At 49.9% G+C, this 23316-nt stretch overlaps 1 protein-coding gene across 2 annotated transcripts in view; it reads left to right on the top strand.

Moving 5' to 3' along the window:
• The window catches only part of ESRRB (estrogen related receptor beta), a 191386-nt gene that overhangs the window by 110816 nt on the left and 57254 nt on the right, over positions 1-23316 (top strand). For both annotated transcript variants that reach the window (XM_050798838.1, XM_050798837.1), the window contains exon 2: positions 17250-17659. In XM_050798838.1, coding sequence (XP_050654795.1) covers positions 17250-17659 — 410 coding nt within the window. The remainder of the gene's footprint in view (positions 1-17249; positions 17660-23316) is intronic.

Raw genomic sequence — 23316 nt, 5'->3', positions numbered from 1 at the left:
TCTAGCCTCTCTACGTTGCTGGCCAACACATTAAGTGGCTTGGGGTACTTACAAAAAAGCAACCAAAACCAGAAAGTAAGAAAAATGCACACATCTTTCATAAACTTGTTTTGTTTTGTTTTGTTTTGAGACAGAGTCTCTCTCTGTCACCCAGGCTGGAGTGCAGTGGCACAATCTCGGCTCACTGCATCCTCCGCCTCCCACGCTCAAGTGATTCTCATGCATCAGCCTCCTGAGTAGCTGGGATTACAGGTGGACGCCACCACACCTGGCTAGTTTTTGTATTTTTAGTAGAGACGAGGTTTCACCATGTTGGCCAGGCTGGTCTCGAACTCTTGACCTCAAGTGATCTGCTCACCTTGGCTTCCCAAATTGTTGCGATTACAGACATGAGCCACCGCATCATCCTTTCATAAACTCTTTAAACCAGGATGGTCAGAATTCGATCAAAACTGATGGCAAGGTGGATCCTTTAGGAACCTTCGTGGGCTTCACTGGACCCCAGGGGCTCTGTGGGTTCTGCTCCTGGGGCGCTGGCGGACTCCCTTTCTCAGACCTTGATCCTGTCGTGTGTCTCAGGCCTGTGACTGTCACATCCTGAGGGAGTGCAGGCCTCTGGAAACGGTAATGGTTGTTTGACTGGGGTCCTTAGATCCCACCTAACCCTCCTTACTTATTCAACAAATATTTATTCTGCACCTTCTATGTGTCTACTACTATTCTAGACACTGGAGTAGGGCAGGAAAGAAAACAGACAGCCTCTGCCATCATACATGGGGAGCAAAGACCCTGAGGAGGGAAAGTGATTGGTGTAGTCAAGAACCAGTCAGGAGGCCAGTATGGCTGGGATGGAGTGACCTCAGGGGAGAGCGGGCAGGAGATAGCATGACAGAGGTTGGGGAGCAGACCCAGAGGCCTTCTGAGCTGTGGAAAGGACTCCTGCTTCACTCGAGCGCCTGGTGTCTTGAGCAGAGGAGTGTTGTGACTTACTCCCCTTCGTGATGTAACTCACGACAGCACTTTCTGGCTGTGTGGTCCCTGCCAAGATATTTAACCCCTCTGGGCCTCAGTTTGCACATCTGCAAAATGGGGGAAATGATAGTACCTCAACTAGTTGTTGCAAGAAATCAGTGATTTAATAACTGAGCATAGAGAGCAAGCCCTCCATATGTGAGCACTCTTGTCATTACAGAGATCAGAACAGGGATCTCAGTTGGCTGCAGTGGCCAGTCCCTATCTGTCCACCTGAGTTAAGATACCTCTTTGCCATCTGCCCAGGCTGCCCATTTGCACAAAGACTGAAAAATTGAGTCAGGAGGAAGAATGGCTACTGGGAGCCCTAAGCTTCCTATGTGGGGTCTGCTCGTGGGGCACTGGCTGACCCCCTTTCTCAGACCCTGATCCTGTCCTGGTATACACACGGCCATGTAGAAAGGGCCATGGCCATGACCAGGGAGTAGATAGAAGTTTTGTCCCCTTCGTTGTATGGGTCTGCACACTGTCCTTTGGGAATGCACAGGGGGCAGCAGTGCGGCCCAGTCACAACACGCACAAAAGAGACTCAGATGTGTGATCAGAGTGGAGGTCAGCAACATGAGCCAAGCACCGATTGCATCCTGGGTTGTATAAGCAGAAGTATAGTGTCCAGGATGAGGGAGGTGTCGGTAATGTTCTGCCCTGTGCTGTGCACAATTCACTTGGAGAACTGTGCTCAGTTCTAATGCTCTTTTTTGTTTGTTTGTTTGTTTGTTTGTTTGTTTGAGACGGAGTGTCACTCTGTTGCCCAGACTGGAATGCAGTGGTGCAATCTCGGCTTACTGCAACCTCCACCTCCCAGGTTCAAGTGATTCTCCTGCCTCTGCCTCTGAAGCAGCTGGGATTTCAGGCGTGTACCACCATGCCCGGCTAGTTTTTATATTTTTAGTAGAGATGGGGTTTCACCATGTTGGTGGTGCTGGTCTCGAACTCCTGACCTCAAGTGATCTTCTCGCCTCAGCCTCCCTGAGGCTCACACCTGTAAATCCCATTACAGGTATGAGCCACTGCGCCTGGCCTGCTGCTGTTCTTTAAGAAGAGAAGACAGAGCAGGCGGGTTCTTCTTGGAAGTGCAGGGGATGTTGACCCCGGTGAGGAGAGGGGAGGATCCGCAGGGAGCAGGAGCTGCCTTCCGCAGTCTGGAGGGCTGTCTCATGGAAGGGCTTAGACTTGTTCTGTAGGTCCTGAGGGGTGGGGTTGTATAAACTGCAACTGGAAACTCAGAGGGAAGAAACACTTTTACTTTTCACAAAAAAAAAACCCTTTTATTTTTATTTTTATTATTTTTTTAGCATTCTGAGCAAGACGTAAATATTTGCCTCCTGAACTAGTGATCTCTATCACTAGGGTCTTTACAAGGCAGGTGGTCACATGTCTGGGATTCAGGGACAGGGACTCAAACATTGGATGAGGGTGGGCTGGATGCCCTTCTGTCCTGGCCTGCCTGAGTGCCCCTGGCTGTGTGGGGGTTCTGCCTGCCCCTCCCTCCTCCCCGCCTTCCTCCCTCTCCTCCTCCCTTCCAGCAACGGATTTCCCTGCTGTCCCTCCAACATAGAGCTTTCCCTGTGTGGACCCTCCCTCTCTCCTTCAGGCCCCCGCTTAAATGTCACTGCCTCAGAGAAGCCCTCTCTGGCAGCTCTCTCTGGATACTCCCCCGACCCACTATGCTGTGTCCTCCCTGCTGGTTTTTTGTTTGTTTGTTTTTTGAGACAGAGTCTCACTCTGTTGGCCGGGCTGGAGTACAGTGGTGTGATCTCTGCAACCTCTGCCTCAGCTCACTGCAAACTCCACCACCTGGGTTCGAGTGATTCTCCTGCCTCAGCCTCCCAAGTAGCTGGGATTACACGTGCCCACCACCACGCCCAGCTAATTTTGGGAGCCTCAGCCTCCCAAAGGGCTGGGATTACACGTGTGAGCCACCACACCCAGCCCTCCCTGCTGTTTCTCATAGCACTCAGCACTAACTGCATTGATACCATTTGGCTGTTTACTTATCACGTTAGGGGGGATGACACTTGGCATTATTTCACATAAGCCGAGTGTTTCAGTTGCTTAACACGGCAGAAGTTGGTCTTGCCCACAGGTGAGGGTGTTTGGCAGGTGACCTTTCACAAGGTGTTCAGGGACCCGGGCTCCTGCTAATTTGTGGCTCTGCTCTCCCCCAGGGTCTTGGAACCCCCTGGCCTGAAGATGGGGGAAGAGAGAGGAATTGGAGAGAGGAGGGGAGGGAGTGGAGTGGGGGAGGAGGGCAAGAGTCTATGGGAGATTTTTATGGGCCCGATAAGGGAGTGGCTTATATCACTTTGCCCACATCCCATTGGCCAAGACCCAGTCACATGGCCATAGCCAATGGCCAGGGTGACACTAGAAATGTAGTCCTCCTGGTGTCTAGCAAGAAAATGAATTAACTTTTGTTGAACTCATGGCAGTCTCAGCTACACTGTTTATCATATGTCATTGAATTTATGACATCGTCTATTGCAAGGGACACTATGATTTCTGGAACCACTAATTCAATTAAACTAAGACATGCCATAGATTTCCGGTGAATTCTGATTGCCAAGATGGTAAAAAGTGAAAAAATGGTACAGCTCTGAGTCAATGAACTATGGTATTGTCTCTCCTTGAGGGCAGGGACCCAATCACCTTGCTCACCTGTATCCCCAGGGCTGCAAAAGTGTCAAGCATGCAGTAGATATTCAAAGAACAATAGTTGAGGCCAGGCATGCTGGCTCACACCTGTAATCCCAGCAATTTGGGAGGCTGAGGTGGGAGGATTTCCTAAGCCCAGGAGTTCAAGACCAGTCTGGGCAACATGGGGAGACTCTGTCTCTACAAAAAAAAAAAAAAAAAATTTTTAAGACAATAGTAGTTGAATGAGTGAATGAATGAAAGAGACAATATGTGAGCTATTGTTTTGGTTAAATGCGAGAAGCCCCCTCGAGTGGACTATAGCATCAGCGAATCAGGCCATGCTCGTTCACCTGAGCAGAGATGCTGCAGGGGCATAGGAGCAATTGCCAACAGCAACTGGGGCTCCCAGGACTCTCTGCCTCAATCGTTGCTTCTCTCTGCTGCCAGCTTCGATATTCTTCTCTCTCACTGCACATGGGAGGGAAGGATGACCTTGCTCAGCTCTTGAGCTGTCCATCTTACTGCCTCTGTCCCTGGAGAGGCAGCCCTGACACCAAAAATCTAGTGGCAGAGACTCACTGGCCCAGCTTGGATCAGGAGCCCACCCTGGGTCAATAAGCTGAGCCAGGAAGGTAGATATAGGATGTCTCTAAGAATATGGCAATTCCTGCAGGAGCTTTGTGTGTGTGTGTGTGTGTGTGTGTGTGTGTGTGTGTGTGTGTGTGTGTACATGCGTGTGCACAGACAGAAAGACAGGCAATGTATGTTGGGGTCAGATGCAGTTCTCAGGAGAGAGGCTAGTGCTGGGCAGTCAGTTCTAGCAGTGCCTGAATGTGGGCCCCTTTGCCTAAAATGGGACTGTGTCAGTGGAAGTAACAGGCATGCAAATTCATAATGAAATGGGTGGGTGGGAAGACGCATGGATGGATGAACGATAGAAGGCGAGAGGGAGTAAGACAGTCTTACTTGATTTAGGATTGAACATTTTAAAGAATCTAAATGGAAGCTGTCTCCTCATTACCAAACAGGGATGCTAGAAACAACTCTTAATATTTATTAAGTACTTCCTGTATGCCAGGCATTGTTCTAAGCTCTTTTCTGCATTAACTCACTAATTCTCAAGACCACCCGGTGAGATGAATATTATAAATCACATCCCTATTTTACAGATGAGAAAACTGAGGCATCTAGAGGTTAAATAACCCCATTCATAAGGGGCAGAGCTAGGATTCAAACCCAAGCAGTCCAGCTCTAACCACAAAGCTCTCTGGCCCAGCGCCATGGCTATTGTGAGGACTAAAGCCATCTGGAGGCTACTGAGTGTGTTCAATGACAGTAGGTGGGACATAGATATGTTTTGTTTTTGTTTTTGTTTTTTTTAGACAGAATTTTGCTCTTGTTGCCCGGGCTGGAGTGCAATGGCGCAATCTTGGCTCACCACAACCTCGGCCTCCCAGGTTCAAGTGATTCCCCTGCCTCAGTCTCTCGAGTAGCCGGGATTACAAGCATGCGCCACCACGCCTGTACTTTTGTGTTTTTCGTAGAGACGGGGTTTTTCCATGTTGGTCAGGCTGGTCTCAAACTCCTGACCTCAGATGATCTGCCCACCTTGGCCTCCCAAAGCGATGGGATTACAGGCGTGAGCACCACGCCTGGCCATTAGGTAGGATATTTATGCCACGTCACTGTTTTGATATAGAGTGAAAATAAAAACAGATTTGAGAAAAGTTAAGCTAAATTCACAGATGTCAGAGCTCCAATAGCTACAGAAAAGAAGGATACTAGAGGTGTATTTGGGGGCATATTCTGAATTTTTGATGTTGTCCTTCCCTCAAACACACCCCTTTGTGGTGGTCAGAGCCCAGAGCTGGCCAAGGCTAGGTGGACTAAAGTGAGAGCTACCAGGTACCACTGGGCCCTGCATAAGGACACTTGACTGAGAGGACCCAAGTGAGGGCTGAAGTTTCAAAAAGCCAGCAGCGGCCACTCTCCGTGAGCCTGAGCTCACATGTGCCAGGCTTAGCCAGTGAACTGGGACCTCCCAGCTGTCCCAGGGCAGCCACTCTGCCTCCAGTTGTCTCTTTCTGCCTTGGTAGAGCCTCTCTCTTCTCATTGTGATGCCTGCAGCCTGGAAAATCATGGATAAAAAGCCCTGATTGAAAGGCACTAATTACCCATCATTATTTTCCATGCCGTAATTTGTGCGGAATGAGATTTCAATCAGTTGTCGGGGATCAGCCTGGTTTTGACTAATCTTTCTAACGACAAGATGCTTAATTACAGATTTTTTGCCTGGGCTCCAGAGCGTGCAGAGGGAGGCAAGCTCTCACTGAAGCCACCACCATGCTCCTGGGTCATTCTGCAGCTCTGGGTCCCACAGGGCCCCCAAGGGGAAAAAGAGAAAGAAAGCATTAGGAAAACATTCCCGAGGAGGCCAAATACAATGGAACCGTCACAAAGAAGGGGCCGTGTTAGCAACATGGACATAGAGGGTATCAGAGGGCTACTTTCTAAGTTAGCTCATCCTCCAGGACAGGTCACCACTCGCTGTGTCTCTAATGCCCCATCAGCCCCAGCCTCCCCCGCAGCAGCCTGGCATTCTAGTTAATAAGTTTGAGCATGTCATTGGTTTCTTAGGACTGTTCTATTATCTGAAAGTCACCAGGGTAGTCAGAAAAATCTCTGAGAACTTAGGATTCAGTGACTCCAGCTGTGCTGAAGTGTGTGGCCAGAAAAATGTTACCTATTGTTGAAAGTTGAAAGATACACATACCCAAGATTCAATCACACAGGAGCAATTAAAATATCACCATCTATTAATAAAATAGGCAGTTCAAGCTGGGCGTGGTGGCTCATGCCTGTAATCCCAGCACTTTGGGAGGCTGAGACGGATGGATCACCGGAGGCCAGGAGCTCCAGACCAGCCTGACCAACAGGGAGAAACCCCGTCGCTACTTAAAATACAAAATTATCCAGGTGTGGTGGCACATGCCTGTAATCCCAGCTACTCAGGAGGCTGAGACAGGAGAATCGCTTGAACCCGGGAGGCAGAGGTTGTGGTGAGTCGAGATCACACGCAAAACTCTGTCTCAAAAAAAAAATAATAATAAAAATAAAAATAAAGTAAAACAAAATAGGCAGTTCAGACTACTCAGAGGGAAGGTCAGTTTGATGAAAAATCCGAGTTTAAGTTGTGTGTGTGTGTGTGTGTGTGTGTGTGTGTGTGTGTGTGTAATTAATGGATCTCAGTGCACAGAACTGGATTCATCATTATTGTTGGTTAGTAACACTTAGCCATTGGCCTACTTGCCCCTTCCTTCCTTCCCTCCTTCCTTCCTTCCTTCCTTCCTTCCTTCCTTCCTTCCTTCCTTCCTTCCTTCCTTCCTTCCTTCCTTCCTTCCCTCCTTCCTTCCTTCCTTCCCTACCCTCCCTCCCATGTAATAAGTGCCCATGAATCCATGTTCTACAGGAAAACTGGAACCTTGACAGTAATTTGCATCTAGCCACACGGTCCTCCCCATCCTACCCTCCTGTTAGGGGCATTCTGCATTCTTTAATACTATTTTAAAGGAAATTTAGTTATATTAGTTCCAGGTGCCTGAGGGGCTGATTGGTGACACAAAGCCTTGCTGGAGGGTCTGAGGATCTGCTTTAATGGATAGCTCTTGACGGCTCCTGGTTAGCAAATTAATTATTGAAATGTACATAAGAATCTCTCAAGTGTTCAGAAACCATTTTTCTTCTATGGAGTGGATTCCCATGTCAGGCTTGTTTATCTTCGTAATTTGCCCAGCCAGCCCCTTTCCCTCCTGGTCTGTGGCAAGTTCCTTGCAGAATCATCCTCAATTCTAGGTCTGGGGAGCTTGGATGAGGGAAGGGGTTTGCTGGGCTTAACCACAGGCCTGCCCACCGGACTTTCTGAGAAGAATCACGGCCTCAGGCAACATCCACCGAGTGCTTGCTCCACAACTGCTCTGTTCCAAGCATTTCGCCTTCATTGCTTCTTGCTCAACTCTATGAAGGACAGGCTGTGATTGAGCCCATTTTACAGATGAGGCCCCTGAGGTCCAGAGAGGATGACCTGGTTACTCAAAGTCAACAGCAATCGGGGATAGAACTGACACATCTGCTACCAGCATTCAGGCTTGTAGCCATTAAGTGGCCCAGCTGCTTGTTCCAGCTCTTAAATGCATGGCCCCAGGAGGGAAGAGGCTCTGGGGGCCGTCCTTCAGCCTGACCCAGATTCTTGGGTGTGGTGGGTAGACTCTACCCCACAGAGGAAAGCAAGTTAAGTGCTTATCAGGCCAGTCCATTCCTCTGTCTGCTGCCCTCTGACCAGCAGCAGGCCACCTAGTGTGGGATAGATCCTTGAGATTCCAGCTTAAAAAATCATGAGAGGCCGGGCATGATGGCTCATGCGTGTAATCCCAGCACTTTGGGAGGCCGAGGTGGGTGGATCACCTGAGGTCAGGAGTTCAAGACCAGCCTGGCCAACATAGTGAAACCCGTCTTTACTAAAAATACAAAAATTAGCCAGGCGTGGGAGCACACACCTGTAGTTCCAGCTACTCAGGAGGCTGAGGCAGGAGAATCACTTAAAGCTGAGAGGTGGAGGTTGCAGTGAGCTGAGATCGAGCTACTGCATTTCAGCCTAGATGACAGAGCAAAACTCCATCTCAAACAAAACAAAACAAAACAAAACAAAACACTGATGATGATCTCTTGTTGATACCCTGAAATCTGTCTTCCTCTAGATGTCAAGGGAAAATAGTTCTGCAATTTGAGTTTCATTCAGAACTTTTGAGATTCCCCTGATCTCTGCATTAGGAAAATCTTCAACCTGCTTTGTGGTCCCACAAAGCAATGTCCAGCCGAGGCAGGAAGGGCCCCCCAGCAAGCCCAGCGTCCCCAGGGATCAAGCTGTGCAGGGAACAGGGTCCCACGCTGGCTACTGAGAAGGCCCAGGGCAGAGCTGGGTTGGGGCACGAGGGAGGCCGCGTTTAATCAGATGGGGGTGAAATTGAGGCCAGGACAGTGCTTGCTAAGCTCCAGTTAGGAGATGAGTCAAAGGGAAAATGATGCCCCGAGGGGCTTCGACCACGGACTACTGCCCTTTCAAAGGCTGCTTAGATGGGCGTCTCTTCCCTCCCCACCATGAGTCAATAGTCATCGATCCAGTGGGGAGCTGGGTCCCAGCCAGCCACAGATGATGGACTTGACACTCCCTGCTCCTCCCCAGAACACAAGGGTCAGCTGCCTCCTGCCTCGTCCTGCAGCTACTCCTCCTGGACACCGGCTCGGCCACCACCCCACGACCACCTCTAAAATCTGAAGTGTCAGTCTCAGGCCTAGACGCTGTCTCCCAACCTTCCAGCTTTCTTGCTACTTCCTCCTGCTGGACCTCAGCCTCAGCCTCCTGAAGACCACCATCACTGCCTCTCCATTTTCTCCCAATCCCGCCCTTTCTGACATCCCTCCCTTGTCCACCCTCTTCCCTCATACTTCTAAGTCAGTGGTTCTCAGCAGTTTTGCTCCCAGGGAGACATTTGGCAATGTCTGTAGGTTTTGGCTCACATATTTGGGGGCAAGGTGCTATGGGCATTGAGTGGGTAGAGGGCGGGGGTGCTCCTGAGCATCCAGCAGTGCCAGGTCAGCCCCACAACTTGGAATCACTCAGCCCCAGATGTCAGTAGTGCCGAGGATGGAAACCCAGGTCTCAGCTGCTGGAGATGGGGCCCCCTTGCATCATCGCACCTGCATCAAGAGTTAAGGGGCCTGGAGGACCTTTGTGTCCCAGATTTCTGCTCCCTCCTTGTCCCACAGTTACTATTGCAAACTTTCCTCCTTCTCCTAGTCCTCCTGCCCTCCGGTCCTCGCCTTCACTCCCTGTCCCTCCTACTTCACAGAGTCACTAGAGGCTGAGTGGAGGTGGTGTGGGTGGGCTTGGGGGGTAAAGAGGGCCTCACTCAGTGCCCCCTTCTGCCACCTACAAAATTCCCATCTGTACAGCCAATGTTCCCTCTCACTGTTACTGAATAAACTATTTCTCTTTTTTTTTTTTTTTTTTTTTTGAGACCAGGTCTCACCCTGTCACCCAAGCTGGAGTGCAGTGGCACAATCTCAGCTCACTGCAACCTCCGCCTCCCAGGTTCAAGTGATTCTCCTGCCTCAGCCTCCTGAGTAGTGGGATTACAGGTGCACACCACCACACCCAGTTAATTTGTATTTTAGCAGAGACGGGGTTTCACCATGTTGGCCAGGCTGGTCTCAAACTCCTGACCTCAAGTGATCTGCCTGCCTTAGCCTCCCAAAGTACTGGGATTACAGGTGTGAACCACCACACCTGGCCTGCATAAGCTATTTCTCTAACTGCACTCCAAATTCCTTGAAAACTTTTTTTTAAATTTATTTTTTGGAGATGGAGTCTTACTCTGTCTCCCAGGCTGGAGTGCAGTGGTGCGATCTCAGCTCACTGCAACCTCTGACTCCTAAGTTCAAGCAATTCTCCCACCTCAGCCTCTTGGTAGCTAGGACTACAGGTGTGTGCCACCATACCCAGCTAATTTTTGTATTTGTAGTAGAGATGGGGTTTTGCCATGTTAGCCAGGCTGGTCTTTAAACCCTGGCCTTAAGTGATCTGCCCACCTTGGCCTCCCAAAGTGCTGGAATTACAGGCATGAGCCACCACACCCAGCCAGATTCCTTGCAAACTCTTACAAGATCCTCTCACGACGGCATCCCTTCTTCCAGTGGTACCCCACCCTTAAGAATCGCACCCTGAAAAATCAACACCCTTAAGAATCACAGCTGCACCACCAAAACCAAACCAAACCTCCCTGCAGATTTCTTGGGCGCCGCCTGCAGAGATGCTTCTTCAAAACATGACGTCAGTGGGATCAGGTCTAGGAAGCCACCTGTTCACCAAGCCCCTCAGCTGCCTCTGGTGAAGATTGAAGTACAGTTTGAGAAAAGCTGACATGGATTTTGTGTCTTCAGCCATTAAATGTTGATTTTGCTCTTTACCACTAATATTTAATATAGGGTAGCCATGTGATTCGTGATCTACTTCAGGGACAGAAGGGGGGACGGTGATGGTAATGACACTGGGCCAGCAGTAGGAGCAAGATTGCTCAGGGCCAACTGGGAGGTATGGATACCTGATTTTTAAATACCTTGAATTCCTTACATTCTCAACACACCTCCTTCTCATCAAAGAAGCTGACAGTTAATACCGACAATAATAACAAAACATTCCTTCTCCACGCCACAGGCCCTAAGTCCAGGAGGGCATGCTTTGTTGACAAGGTAGCTGGTGCTGCCTGAAGGTGTTCATGAAGGCACCCCTGCTCCGCCCAGTCCTCTACCCTTCATGGCCAATTTTCCTGAAAGAATTGTCTGCATTCACTACTTCCAGCCATTGCAATGCGGCTTCTGTCCCCACCATGCGGTAACCCTGCTCTGGTGAATGTCCTCAGCCACTTCCTGACTGCTAAGTGCGGGGATACTTGCCGCTTCTCACTTCACCTGACCTTATAGGATGGAATCTGTTGCCCATGGCCCTTCTAGATGGCTCTGCTCATCCCGTTTCCATGATATGCTCTGTTTTTCCCTTTTCCCACACCTCTGGTTACATCTTCTCTGTCTTCTTGGACTTCTTTGCCTCTGTCCTGCCTTTACATTTTTTATTTTTATTTTTTTGAGACGGAGTCTCTCTCTGTCACCCAGGCTGGAGTGCAGTGGCACAGTCTTGGCTCATTGCAGCCTCTGCTTCCTGTGTTCAAGGAATTTGCCCACCTCAGCCTCCCCAGTGGCTGGGATTACAGGCATGTGCCACCATGCCTGGCGTGAGCCACTGCACCCGGCCTGCCTTTAAATTTTTCATTTGAATGAATGAACACATGAGGTCCTGGGGGCTAAGGACAGATGGAGGGAGTGGGCAGGTCTCCCAGAGTGTCTGGCCTCTCCAGCAACTTTCTTTTTTTTTTTTTTTTTTTTTTTTTTTTTTTGAGACGGAGTCTTGCTCTCTTGCCCAGGCTGGACTGCAGTGGCCGGATCTCAGCTCACTGCAAGCTCCGCCTCCCGGGTTTACGCCATTCTCCTGCCTCAGCCTCCCGAGCAGCTGGGACTACAGGCGCCCGCCACCTCGCCCGGCTAGATTTTTGTATTTTTTAGTAGAGACGGGGTTTCACCGTGTTAGCCAGGATGGTCTCGATCTCCTGACCTCGTGATCCGCCCGTCTCGGCCTCCCAAAGTGCTGGGATTACAGGCTTGAGCCACCGCGCCCGGCTCTCCAGCAACTTTCTTTCCCCTTTCTGGTACATCAGGAACCAGGTAGCCCAGAGAGCATTGTGCCTCTCTCCCCTTCTGCTTCCAGAGAGTTCTCTATTCTGACACTTTATAGGTTAAGAAATAACAGTGAGGCTGGGGGTGGTGGCCCATCCTGTAATCCCAGCACTTTGGGAGGTAAAGGCAGGAGATCACTTGAGGTCAGGAATTCAAAACCAGTCTGGCTAGCATGGCAAACCCCTGTCTCTACTAAAAAAACAGAATACAAAAACTAGCCAGGCGTGGAGGCACGCGCCTGTAATCCCAGCCTCTCGGGAGGCTGAGGCAAGAAAATTGCTTCAACCCAGGAGGCAGAGGTTGCAGTGAGCCGAGATCGCACCCCTGCACTCCAGCCTGGGCGACAGAGCCAGACTCCGTCTCAAAGAAAATAAAAGAAAGAAAAAAACAAAAAGAAAGAGCAGTGACAGGATTCTAGGGTTTGGAACTCTGGATGGCAATTAGACATTGTCTGCATTTTGGGGGGTTGGAAAGCTGAGGTCCTTGCCTGGAGCGGCTCTTGCCCAGGCCTGGTAGCAGAGAGGCAGTGTCGTGAAGCAAGGAACACGGACCTGCAATCAGGTTCGGAGCACAGCTTCTCCCGGGACTCGAGTGAATGGGACAGGCTCTGAGCTCCAGCCTTTTCCTTCTCCCAGGACTCAAGTGAATGGGACAGGCTCCAAGCGCCAGCCTTTTCCTTCTGTAAGGTGGGGAGAGGAGGGCAGAGCGGACAGGCTGTAAGGATTAAATAAGATGGCACGGAAGAAGGTGTCTCGCGTGCAGCTGGGGCATGATGGGCAGCCGCCAGCACCGCCCAGCCTCTGAGGGGGCAGCCGGGCGGCCCCTGAGAGTGAGGAAAACAGGCAGAAGAAAGAGCCTGGAAGAATTTCAACCCAGAAAAGAAGCTGTGGCCTTCTAGGGATCTTCATATAGTCTGAAAATATGAAGAATGAGCAAATGAATGAAGCAAGACCAGAGGCACCACAGCAGTGCCCCCATCAGCAGGGCACCCGCATGGCCCTTTCTGGCGCTCTGTGCACTTATGTTGGTTTAGTGTCTGTTGTTCCTATGGAAATATGAGCGCCTTGAGATCGTGAGCTGTTCCTGTCTTGTTCCCATTATCTGGCTAGCACTTGGCACATAGTAGGTGCCCAAAATACACATTGACAGTTCCTGGAAAAGGCGTGCTGAGGAGGCCAAAATAATAGTTACAGAAATGAGGCAGGGCGCGGTGGCTCACGCCAGTAATCCCAGCACTTTGGGAGGCTGAGGGGGGTGGATCACTTGAGATCAAGAGTTCGAGACCAGCCTGGCCAACATTGTGAAATCCCGTCTCTACTAAAAATACAAAAATTAGCTGGTTGTGGTGGCGGGCGCCTGTAATCCCAGCTTCTCAGGAGGCTGAGGCAGGAGAATCGCTTGAACCCAGGAAGGCTGCAGTGAGCCAAGAACGCACCATTGCACTCCAGGCTGGGTGACACAGTGAGACTCCATATCAAAAAAAAAAAAAAAAAAAAAAAAAAGTCATGGAAATGAGAAAGCTGGAGGACTGAAATTACTAGACCACCCCGCCCCCGAGTTGGGATTCAGGCTCTAAATTAATAGTGGGTTTCCCCGCACCAACCCTGAAAGAGTTAATAGCGGGCTTTCTGCACCAACCCTGATAGAGGCCAGCATCTGCCAGCCCGGGGGTTCTCCATCGAGGGCCTGGAGGTGGGGCCCCGACACTGCAGGATGCTTTGCACCCTTCTGAATCAAGGAGGAGAGCAGAAGAGGAAACCAAGGCTTGGGGAGCAAACCGCTGCCTGCTCTGGTGTCCTTCAGGGTTGTCCAGCCATGAGACGGTGCGGGGAGGCAGCTGGGAAAACTGTGGGCTGCCCTCTCCTGGGAGGGGCTGGGAGCTTTCCATTTACTTTCCTTGGGGCAAATGCCTCTTATCCATCAAGGCACAGATCTGAAGCAGGGGACATAGAGCACTGGCTCACTACATCACCACTGCTGTAATCACTGTTTATGTCGAGTGTATCTCCGGAGATCTCTGGAGCCCTCTGCAGCCTGGGGAAGGTTTGGGCTGAAGGTCCCTGGGGTCTGGGAGCTGTCTTGCTCAGCAGGGTTTTTCACAGTGCCCTAGGGTCTTCCTGTGAAAAGCAAAACCTAAAGCGGCCATCAGGAGAGCAGGAGGGGACTAAAAGTTAGGGCGTGGTCAGTTCTATTCTGCCTGCCTCCCGGAAGGGTGCCCAAGGAGCAAGGTGCACCCCTGCCTGCCCATCAGATGCCCAGGCAAATGATGGCCTTGCCAGGCTGATGGTCTTTCCTGGGGACTCCACTGGTGGTTGGGAAGAAGTTGTATGGCAGTGCCCAGGGAGATGATCACAGAGATGTAGAAGGGCCTGGAGGAGATTATCAGCCAGGGGACTGGGGCTCATAGGAGGGTGTCTCCGAGGACTCAGGGACATTCCGTGGGGAACAGAAGAGACCCAGGAGTCTCTGTCTTCACACACTGCATTCTGGGAGTTCTGAAATTCTGGAGAGTAGGAGCCTCAAGTTATCTTTTATCTTTGTGTCTATAGCTCCCAGCTTCTGGTCTGTGGGAAAGTGAGTTCCTTGACTTCGGCCATAGTCAAGGGCAGCCCCTCAGGAGGGGTTAATTAATTAATTAATTAACTTTTGAGACAGAGTCTTGCTCTGTTGCCCAGACTGGAGTGCAGTGGCCCGATCTCGGCTTATTGCAACCTCCACCTCTTGGCTTCAAGTGATTCTCGTGCTTCAGCCTCCCGAGTAGCTGAAACTACAGGCTGGTGCCACCATGCCCGGATAATTTTTTTTTTTTTTTTTTTGAGGTGGAGTCTCGCTCTGTTGCCCAGGCTGGAGTGCAGTGATGCAATTTTGGCTCACTGCAAGCTCCACCTCCTGGGTTCACGCTATTCTCCTGCCTCAACCTCCCAAGTAGTTGGGACTACAGCTAACTTTTTGTATTTTTAGTAGAGACCCGGTTTCACCGTGTTAGCCAGGATGGTCTCGATTTCCTGACCTTGTGATCCGCCCGCCTCGGTCTCCCAAAGTGCTGGGATTATAGGCGTGAGCCACTGTGCCCAGCCCATGCACAGATAATTTTTGTATTTTTTGTAGAGGTGGGGTTTCACCATGTTGGCCAGGCTGGTCTCGAACTCCTGACCTCAAGTGATCCACCCACCTCGGCCTCCCAAAGTGCTGGGATGACAGGCATGAGCCACCACGCCCAGCCAGGAGGAGTTAATTTGTATTAATCATTAGTGAGACCAGGGACAGTGGAGGCCTCTCCCCATCATAAGGTTGCACAGACACATTTTGTGGCATTGCTGTTCGGCCATGGGTTGCAAGATGCGAGTGGGCTCTGTGGGTGTGATAAGAGGGAGAGATCCTCCCTGGCACCCATAAGTTGTCTTTCCATTGGCAGGCTGTCCTATGACCTCCCTATCCTTTGCTCCTCTCCAAGATCTTTCCCTCTTTCCTTTCACCTGCTCCAGGCATAAGCAGGAGCCTCCTCTCTACCTCCACAGAGGAGGCTCAGGGAGTGAGGCAGCCTGTCGAGGACAGGGACAGATCAACACCACCCAGGCTGCCCTCACACTCAATCCTGGCTGGAATGTGACCCACAGCTGGGTGTCCCTGAACACATACCTTAATCCCTCAGGTGTGAGCTCAGCTGCCTTTCTTGTCCATGTTGGGAGAGGGACAGGTCCTCTCCCTTCATCCTGGGAGCTGGTATGTGGGAGGGGCACACGCTTGCCCACCTTCTCCTCCACCAGCGTGGCCGGGGCAGAAGGTCTTGGTTTACAGGAAACATTCTGTTATCCCACACAGTGATCTTGCCACACTGGTAATTCACCTGGACTCTGTGGGTGGGCGGGGAGGCTTCCTGGGTAGAAATAGTTGGCGGATGCTCAGAGTTGGGGTTAGAATGCTCCCTCAAGCTTTCCACTGGAGACGTGTCTCTTGGGGGACAGGCAGGCTGGGAAGAAGCTGGTCTGCTCGGGGTCTAAGAAGGGAAATGAAATAGGGGGTTTTGGAAGCCACCTTCCAGACATGACTTCTTATACCAAGCCTGGACCAGCTGTAAAACCCAGAGGGCAGCCAATCTGGCTGGTACCTTTGCCACAAGATTCCTTCTTGAATTGGCCAAGTGACCTGTTGCCTCTGGTTCTGATCTTAGTGAAGATAGGGGTCCCAGGGAAGCTCCAAGCCACTGTACTTAGAGTCTCTGGGCCAAAGCTGGACTGCCAGGACTGTTAAATTGCAGCCATTGGCCGGGTGCGGTGGCTCATACCTGTAATCCCAGCACTTTGGGAGGCCAAGGTGGGTGGATCACCTGAAGTCAGGAGTTCGAGACCAGCCTGGTCAACATGGTGAAGCTCTGTCTCTACTAAAAATACAAAAATTAGCTGAGCATGATGGTGGGTGCCTGTAATCCAGCTACTTGGGAGGCTGAGGCGGGACAATCGCTTGAACCTGGGAGGTGGAGCTTGCAGTGAGCTGAGATTGGCCCATTGCACTTCAGCCTGGGCAACAGAGAGAGACTCCATCTCAAATAAATAAATAAAAACATTGTAATCATTGTGTATTATTGTTGTGCAGGAAGGTTGACCAAACATTTTGGGTGAATAGTTTCCATCTTGTGTCACCCTCAAACCAGAACTTTGCAAAGAACTAGGGTGCCTAATCTGAAGGTTTTTTTTTTTTTTTTTTTTTTTTTTTTGGAGATAGGGTCTTACTCTACCACCCCCATGCTGGAATGTAGGGGTGCAATCAGAGCTCACTGCAGCCTCAAACTCCTGGGCAATCCTCCCTCCTCAGCTCCTGAGTAGCTGGGACTACAGGCATACATCATCATGCCAGGATAATTTTTTTTTTTTTTTTTTAACAGATGGGGTCTCCCTATGTTGCCCAGGCTGGTTTCAAACTCCTGGCTTCAAGCGATGATCCTCCCCCCTCAGCCTCCCAAAGTGCTGGGATTTACAGGTGTGAGCCACCACACCTGGTTCACTGAAGTTTATTGATCAAAATAAAGTTTCTTTGAGGCCTCAGAAGGTTCTGGAGGTAATGACCGAAACTTGCTGCCGGCTGTGCCGAGTGGAGACCAGTTGACCTTCTCCACCATTGTTTTATCTCACCAAAGCCTTAGCATAGAGCCCTTCCCAACCACCCTACCTGCGGGGTGGGACCCGCCCGCCACACCCGCCGCATCTTGCTGGGGCTGACTTCCCGATTTGTGTCCACAGGCTGCTGAATAGGATGTCCTCAGATGACAGGCACCTGGGCTCCAGCTGCGGCTCCTTCATCAAGACTGAGCCGTCCAGCCCGTCCTCGGGCATCGATGCCCTCAGCCACCACAGCCCCAGTGGCTCGTCCGACGCCAGCGGTGGCTTTGGCCTGGCCCTGGGCACCCACGCCAACGGTCTGGACTCGCCACCCATGTTTGCAGGCGCCGGGCTGGGAGGCACCCCATGCCGCAAGAGCTACGAGGACTGTGCCAGCGGCATCATGGAAGACTCGGCCATCAAGTGCGAGTACATGCTCAACGCCATCCCCAAGCGCCTGTGCCTCGTGTGCGGGGACATTGCCTCTGGCTACCACTACGGCGTCGCCTCCTGTGAGGCTTGCAAAGCCTTCTTCAAGAGGACCATCCAAGGTGCGTGGTGGGCCTCGCGGAGCCTGGGTGCGGGGTGGGGGGTGGCAGCCCTGCCTGCGGGTCCAGCAGAAGCCCTAGGAATTCCCAGAAACTGCCAGTTCTGGGCGCTGTTGGAGCAATACTTCTGTGGGGCGCCTTTTCCCTTGCTCAGGGCTTCTCGTTCTGGGACTGGACAGCTGCAAGACTGTTGTTGAGATGACATGCGTTCCCTACCCCCTTAGTTCCCCCATGCAGAGCCCCAGAAAACCAAAAGAAAATCCACAGGAATGCCAAACCCTGGGTGCTTCTCACTGGTGTGGGGTACACTGTCAAATGTGTGTCCCTCAAAAAGTGTATTTTGTGCCGGGGAAAAACACAACATAATTTGCCCTGCAATTCCAGACTTGTGGGACATATGAAGAGTCCCTCACCTTGTTTTTGTCTTTCTTACTTATACAAGTAAAACGCCAGACGTGACTCATGCCTGTAATCCCAGCACTCTGGGAAGCCAAGGCCAGAGGATAGCTCAAGGCCAGGAGTTGAGACCAGCCTGGGCAAGACAGTAAGACCCCAACACTAAATTTTTTTTTTTTTAAATTAATGCATGGTGGCACACACCTCTAGTCCTCGCTACTTGGGAGGTTGAGGAGGGAGGATCATTTGAACCCAAGAGTCTGAGGCTGCAGTGACCTGTGATGGCACCACTGCCCTCCAGCCTGGAAGACAGAGCAAGACCCTGTCTCAGAAACAAACAAAAAAACAAATAATATGTGAGTATTTTCTCATTGTAGAAGACTCAGGCCTGTTGGAATCAGGACAGTAACTCATTGTGTCTGGATCCCAGTTTGACCTATCTTTTAAGATCTTCTTTTCTTTTCTTTTTCTCTTCTCTCCTCCCTCTTCTCTTCTCTTCTCTTCTCTTCTCTTCTCTTCGCTTCTCTTTTGATGAGAGTCTTGGGCCAGGCACACTGGCTCACGTCTGTAATCCCAGCACTTTGGGAGACCAAGGTGGGCCTTGAGGTCAGGAGTTCAAGACCAGCTTGGCCAACATGGTGAAACTCTGTCTCTACTAAAGATACAAAAAAAAAAAAAAAAAAAAAAAAAATCATCTGGGTGTGGTGGCAAGTGCCTGTAATCTCAGCTACCAGGAAGGCTGAGACAGGAGAATCACTTGAACCCAGGAGGCAGAGGTTGCAGTGAGCCAAGATTGGGCCACTGCACTCCGGCCTGGGCAACAGAGTGAGACTCCATCTCAAAAAGAGAGAGAGATGAGGGTCTTGCTATATTGCCCAGGCTGGAGTGCAGTGGCTATTCACAGGCACGCTTATTGCACACTGCAGCATTGAAGTCCTGGGCTCAAGCCATCCTACCACCTCAACTTCTCAAGTAGCTAGAACTACAGTGGCTGCCACCACACCCATAAGCTTTTTTTCAATACATTTACATATCAGCTGAGTCACATTCCAATGGCCATGGGGGTGGCAGCCTCTTTCTGTGGGTACTAGAGTGAATCAGTCTAACAAAGGAGTGTAAGAACCCTGGTGGGTTGCTCTGTAAAGTCACCACGAAGTGAATTGGGGGGAATGGTGGGCCTGCCCCAACAAGGCTGTTATCAAATTCATGGCAGAGAGAGACTGCTGGGACAACTGGTGCACACCACCACACCCAGTTCATTTTATTTTTAGTAGAGATGGTGTCTCACCATGTTGCCAAGGCTGGTCTCAAACACCTGGACTCAAGTGATCCACTTGGGCCCACTTTGGCCTCCAAAAGTTCTGGGATTACAGGCCTGAGCCACCATGCCTTGCTGATAGCTGTGATTCTTAATTGCATCAGGCCCTGGATACAGCGCTTTCATACAGTTTAGTCAAGTATCTGCTGAGCACCTACTAAGCACCAGGCCAGGCTGTAGGTGCTGGTGATAGGATACACAAAATCCCTACTCATGCAGGTCATTGCGATGAGCTGGTGCCATCCAACTGGCACAGAAACTGCAGACCAAACTGGAGAACACCCAGGAACCACCCATCCTGCCCCTGCATCAGATCTCTTTTCAGGGCCCTGCCTGGCTCTCCCCAGAATGTACCCACCCCATTCATTTCTCTTTTAGAAGAGGCAGGCTGAGCTTCCCCGGGATGATTCTGTTTATTCAACAAATATATATGTGTTTAAGTTTCTTCAGATGGCAATCTATTTATGAAACCAATTGAGGACATTAGGATTGGATATGTTTCCAGTTCCACATATGAGTTGAGATGGTGTGGTGCATTGGCTAACCACCAGGGCTTCTGGTCAGAGAGTTCCATCTTCCCCTTACAGCTGCACCTTGGGCATGCTGCTTGTTTCTCTCTGTGCTTCAGTTACTTCATCTAAAAAGTGAGATATCAGCTGGGCGTGGTGGCTCACACCTGTAATCCCAGCATTTTGGGAAGCTGAGGAGGGTGGATCACTTGAGGCCAGGAATTCCAGACCAGCCTGGCCAACGTGGTGAAATCCTGTCTCTACTGAAAATGCAAGAATTAGCCAGGCTTGGTGGCAGGTGCCTGTAATCCCAGCTGCTTGAGAGGCTGAGGCAGGAGAATCGCTTAAACCCAGGAGGCAGAGGGTGCAGTGAACCGAGATGGTGCCACTGCACTCCAGCCTGGGCAACAGAGCAAGATTCCGTCTCAAAAATAAATAAATAAAAATTTTAAAAATAAAAATAAAAAGTGAGATATTGTTCATACCTCATAGAGCTATTAAGAAGCTTATGTGAGTTAATATATATAAAGCACTTAGAATATTGCCTAGCACCTAGTAAGTGCCAAACAAATGTTTGTAATTATTATTTTCACTTTAACAATATAACTTAAGACATATTATGAAAACAACACATTTATCTTATAGAATAGGCTTTTGTAATCTACATATATTTAAATAAAACAATAATTGTTTTGCTCTAACAGGACTCAGATTATTTTAGCTATTTTAGTTATATATTTCTTTTTAATTTTTTTTTTTTTTTTTTTTTGAGATGGAGTCTCACTCTGTCACCCAGGCTGGAGTGCAGTGGCGTGATCTCGGCTCACTGCAACCTCTGCCTGCTGGGTTCAAGCGATTCTCCTGCCTCAGCCTCCCAAGTAGCTGGGATTGCAGGTGCCAGCCACAACACCCAGCTAATTTTTTGTGTTTTTAGTAGAGATGTGGTTTCACCATGTTGGCTAGGCTGGTCTCAAACTCCTGACCTCAAGTGATCCACCCGCCTCAGCCTCCCAAAGTGCTGGGATTACAGGCGTGAGCCACCACGCCTGATCATAAATTGATTTATTTCTTAAATGAGCCGTTTTAAAAAAATAAACATGATAAAAATTCTAGCAATGCAGGCCGGGCGCGGTGGCTCAAGCCTGTAATCCCAGCACTTTGGGAGGCTGAGACGGGCGGATCACGAGGTCAGGAGATCGAGACCATCCTGGCTAACACGGTGAAACCCCGTCTCTACTAAAAAATACGGAAAACTAGCCAGGCGAGGTGGCGGGCGCCTGTAGTCCCAGCTACTCGGGAGGCTGAGGCAGGAGAATGGCGTGAACCCGGGAGGCGGAGCTTGCAGTGAGCTGAGATCCGGCCACTGCACTCCAGCCTGGGCGGCAGAGCGAGACTCCGTCTCAAAAAAAAAAAAAAAAAAAAAAGAAATTCTAGCAATGCAGAAGAGTAGAGCAAGTCTTCCTGAAACCCCAGACCTCAGTTTTCTTAACTATCCCAGAAGGACCCCTTTACCATCTTTGTCAAGCAAATATTTATTGAGCATCATCTGTATCAGGCACTGTGCTGGCCTCCAGGATATAAAAATGAATGCACCCTGATCTCTGCCCGCCTTATACACCCTGAGTCTGAGTCTGGGGGAGGCCCTGGGATCTCCGTATTTGAAAAACACTGCATGATGAACCTGCCTCTTGCCTCAGCCAAGAATGAGAATCTCCAGTCTGATGGTTTTTATATAAATCATTAGATATTTGAGGAACATAAAATGTTTAAGTCAGTTGAAGTTACCAAGATAACATTTTTCTTTCTAAATTGGAAGGTGGTCTTGGAGAGGTTGCCATTATTTTAGACTCTTTGAGGTCAGTTTTTGAAGAATTGCTTGTTAGAAGGCAGTCACATTTTCTTCTCATCATGTTGTTCTTAGATGGGCTGGAGAGTTCTGAATCACATTTTTTGAAAGCAGAGGCGAATGTGTGTAAACTCAGAAATCCTATTGCATGCTTGCCCAGGTGTCTGCGAATGTTCTCAGCAAGTCAGGAGTCCAAATGAAAGATTTGTAAATAGTCTTAATTACTTGCTACCGTGAATAAGATAATGATCTCTTCGTAGAAGTCAAAAGACAAACAGCAGCATTTGTGCAGTTGGAAATGAACTGCTGCAGCCTCTTCTCTTTCCACAAGGAGAGTTTCAAGTTTGTAACCAGAAAGAGGTTTATATTCAGGACAGGGAAAAGTAAACTCAAGGCTGACAGATTGCTCTGGTTATTTTATTAACTCTTTGGTTTTGTTCTAACGAAGATTTAGGTTTTGTTCTTGTTTTTTTTGAGACAGTCTCGCTCTGTTGCCCAGGCTGGAGTGCAGTGATCTCGGCTCACTGCAACCTCCACTTCCCAGCTCAACCTCCCAAGAAGCTCCCAATTACAAGCATGCACCACCACGCCCAACTAATTTTGTATTTTTAGTAGAGACAGGATTTCATCATGTTGGCCAGGCTGGTCTTGAACTCCTGACCTCAAGTGATCCTCCCGCCTCGGCCTCCCAAAGTGCTGGGATTATAGGCATGAGCCACCATGCCCACTCAGATTTTGTTGTTTCTAAATGTAGCAACTGTAGAAAATCTGGAAAAATGGGAAAAGTACAGAGAGGAGAAAAATGACCTAGAATTGGACAACCACAGAGACAAACTCAGAACTCAGTGAGCATTCTTTGAGTCCCTCTCTGAGTAAGGTGCAGAGGCAGAACAGGAGAGAAAGGGATGTGGTTCTGTCCCTAAGAAGCTGGAATCTGTTGTGTTTTTTGTTTTGTTTTGTTTTGTTTTCGTAGAGATGAGACCTTGCTCTGTTGCCCAGGCTGGTCTCAAACTCCTGGCCGCAAGCAATTCTCCTGCCCGCAAGCAATTCTCCTGCCCCAGCCTTAGAGTGCTTAGGATTAGAGGGAGGAGCTGCTGCGTCTGGCCCAAGTAGCTGGAATCTACTGCTTAGTGCCCATGAGTCTACAGGTGTAGCACTGTTCTCCAAACCAGGACAGTCTCCTAAGCACCTAATATTCAGGCCATTTTTTTTTTTAAAGTCCTATTATGTGGACAGAGGGCTTAAGTCATGGAATGATCCATTCACGAGTGCCTGTAAATTCTTGGAAAGCTCTGAAAATTGGGCCAGATGTGGTGGCTCCTGCCTGTAATGGCAGCACTTTGGGAGCTGAGGCAGGAGGATCCCTTGAAGCCAGGAGTTCCAGCCCAGCCCAGCCTGTGTAACAAAGCGAGACCCCATCTCTACAATAAATTTTTTAGAACTTAGCTGGGTATGGTGGCTCGTGCCTGTAATCCCAGCTTCTTGGGAGGCTGAAGTGGGAGGATTGCTTGAGCCCAGGAGTTTGGAGGCTGCAGTGAGCTATGATCCTGCTACTATACTCCAGCTTGGGCAACAGAGCTGGAGTTTCTTT

This window comes from Macaca thibetana, chromosome 7 (assembly GCF_024542745.1).
Source record: "Macaca thibetana thibetana isolate TM-01 chromosome 7, ASM2454274v1, whole genome shotgun sequence".
Classification (NCBI taxonomy): domain Eukaryota; kingdom Metazoa; phylum Chordata; class Mammalia; order Primates; family Cercopithecidae; genus Macaca; species Macaca thibetana.
This window is presented reverse-complemented; position numbering and strand designations above follow the sequence as displayed.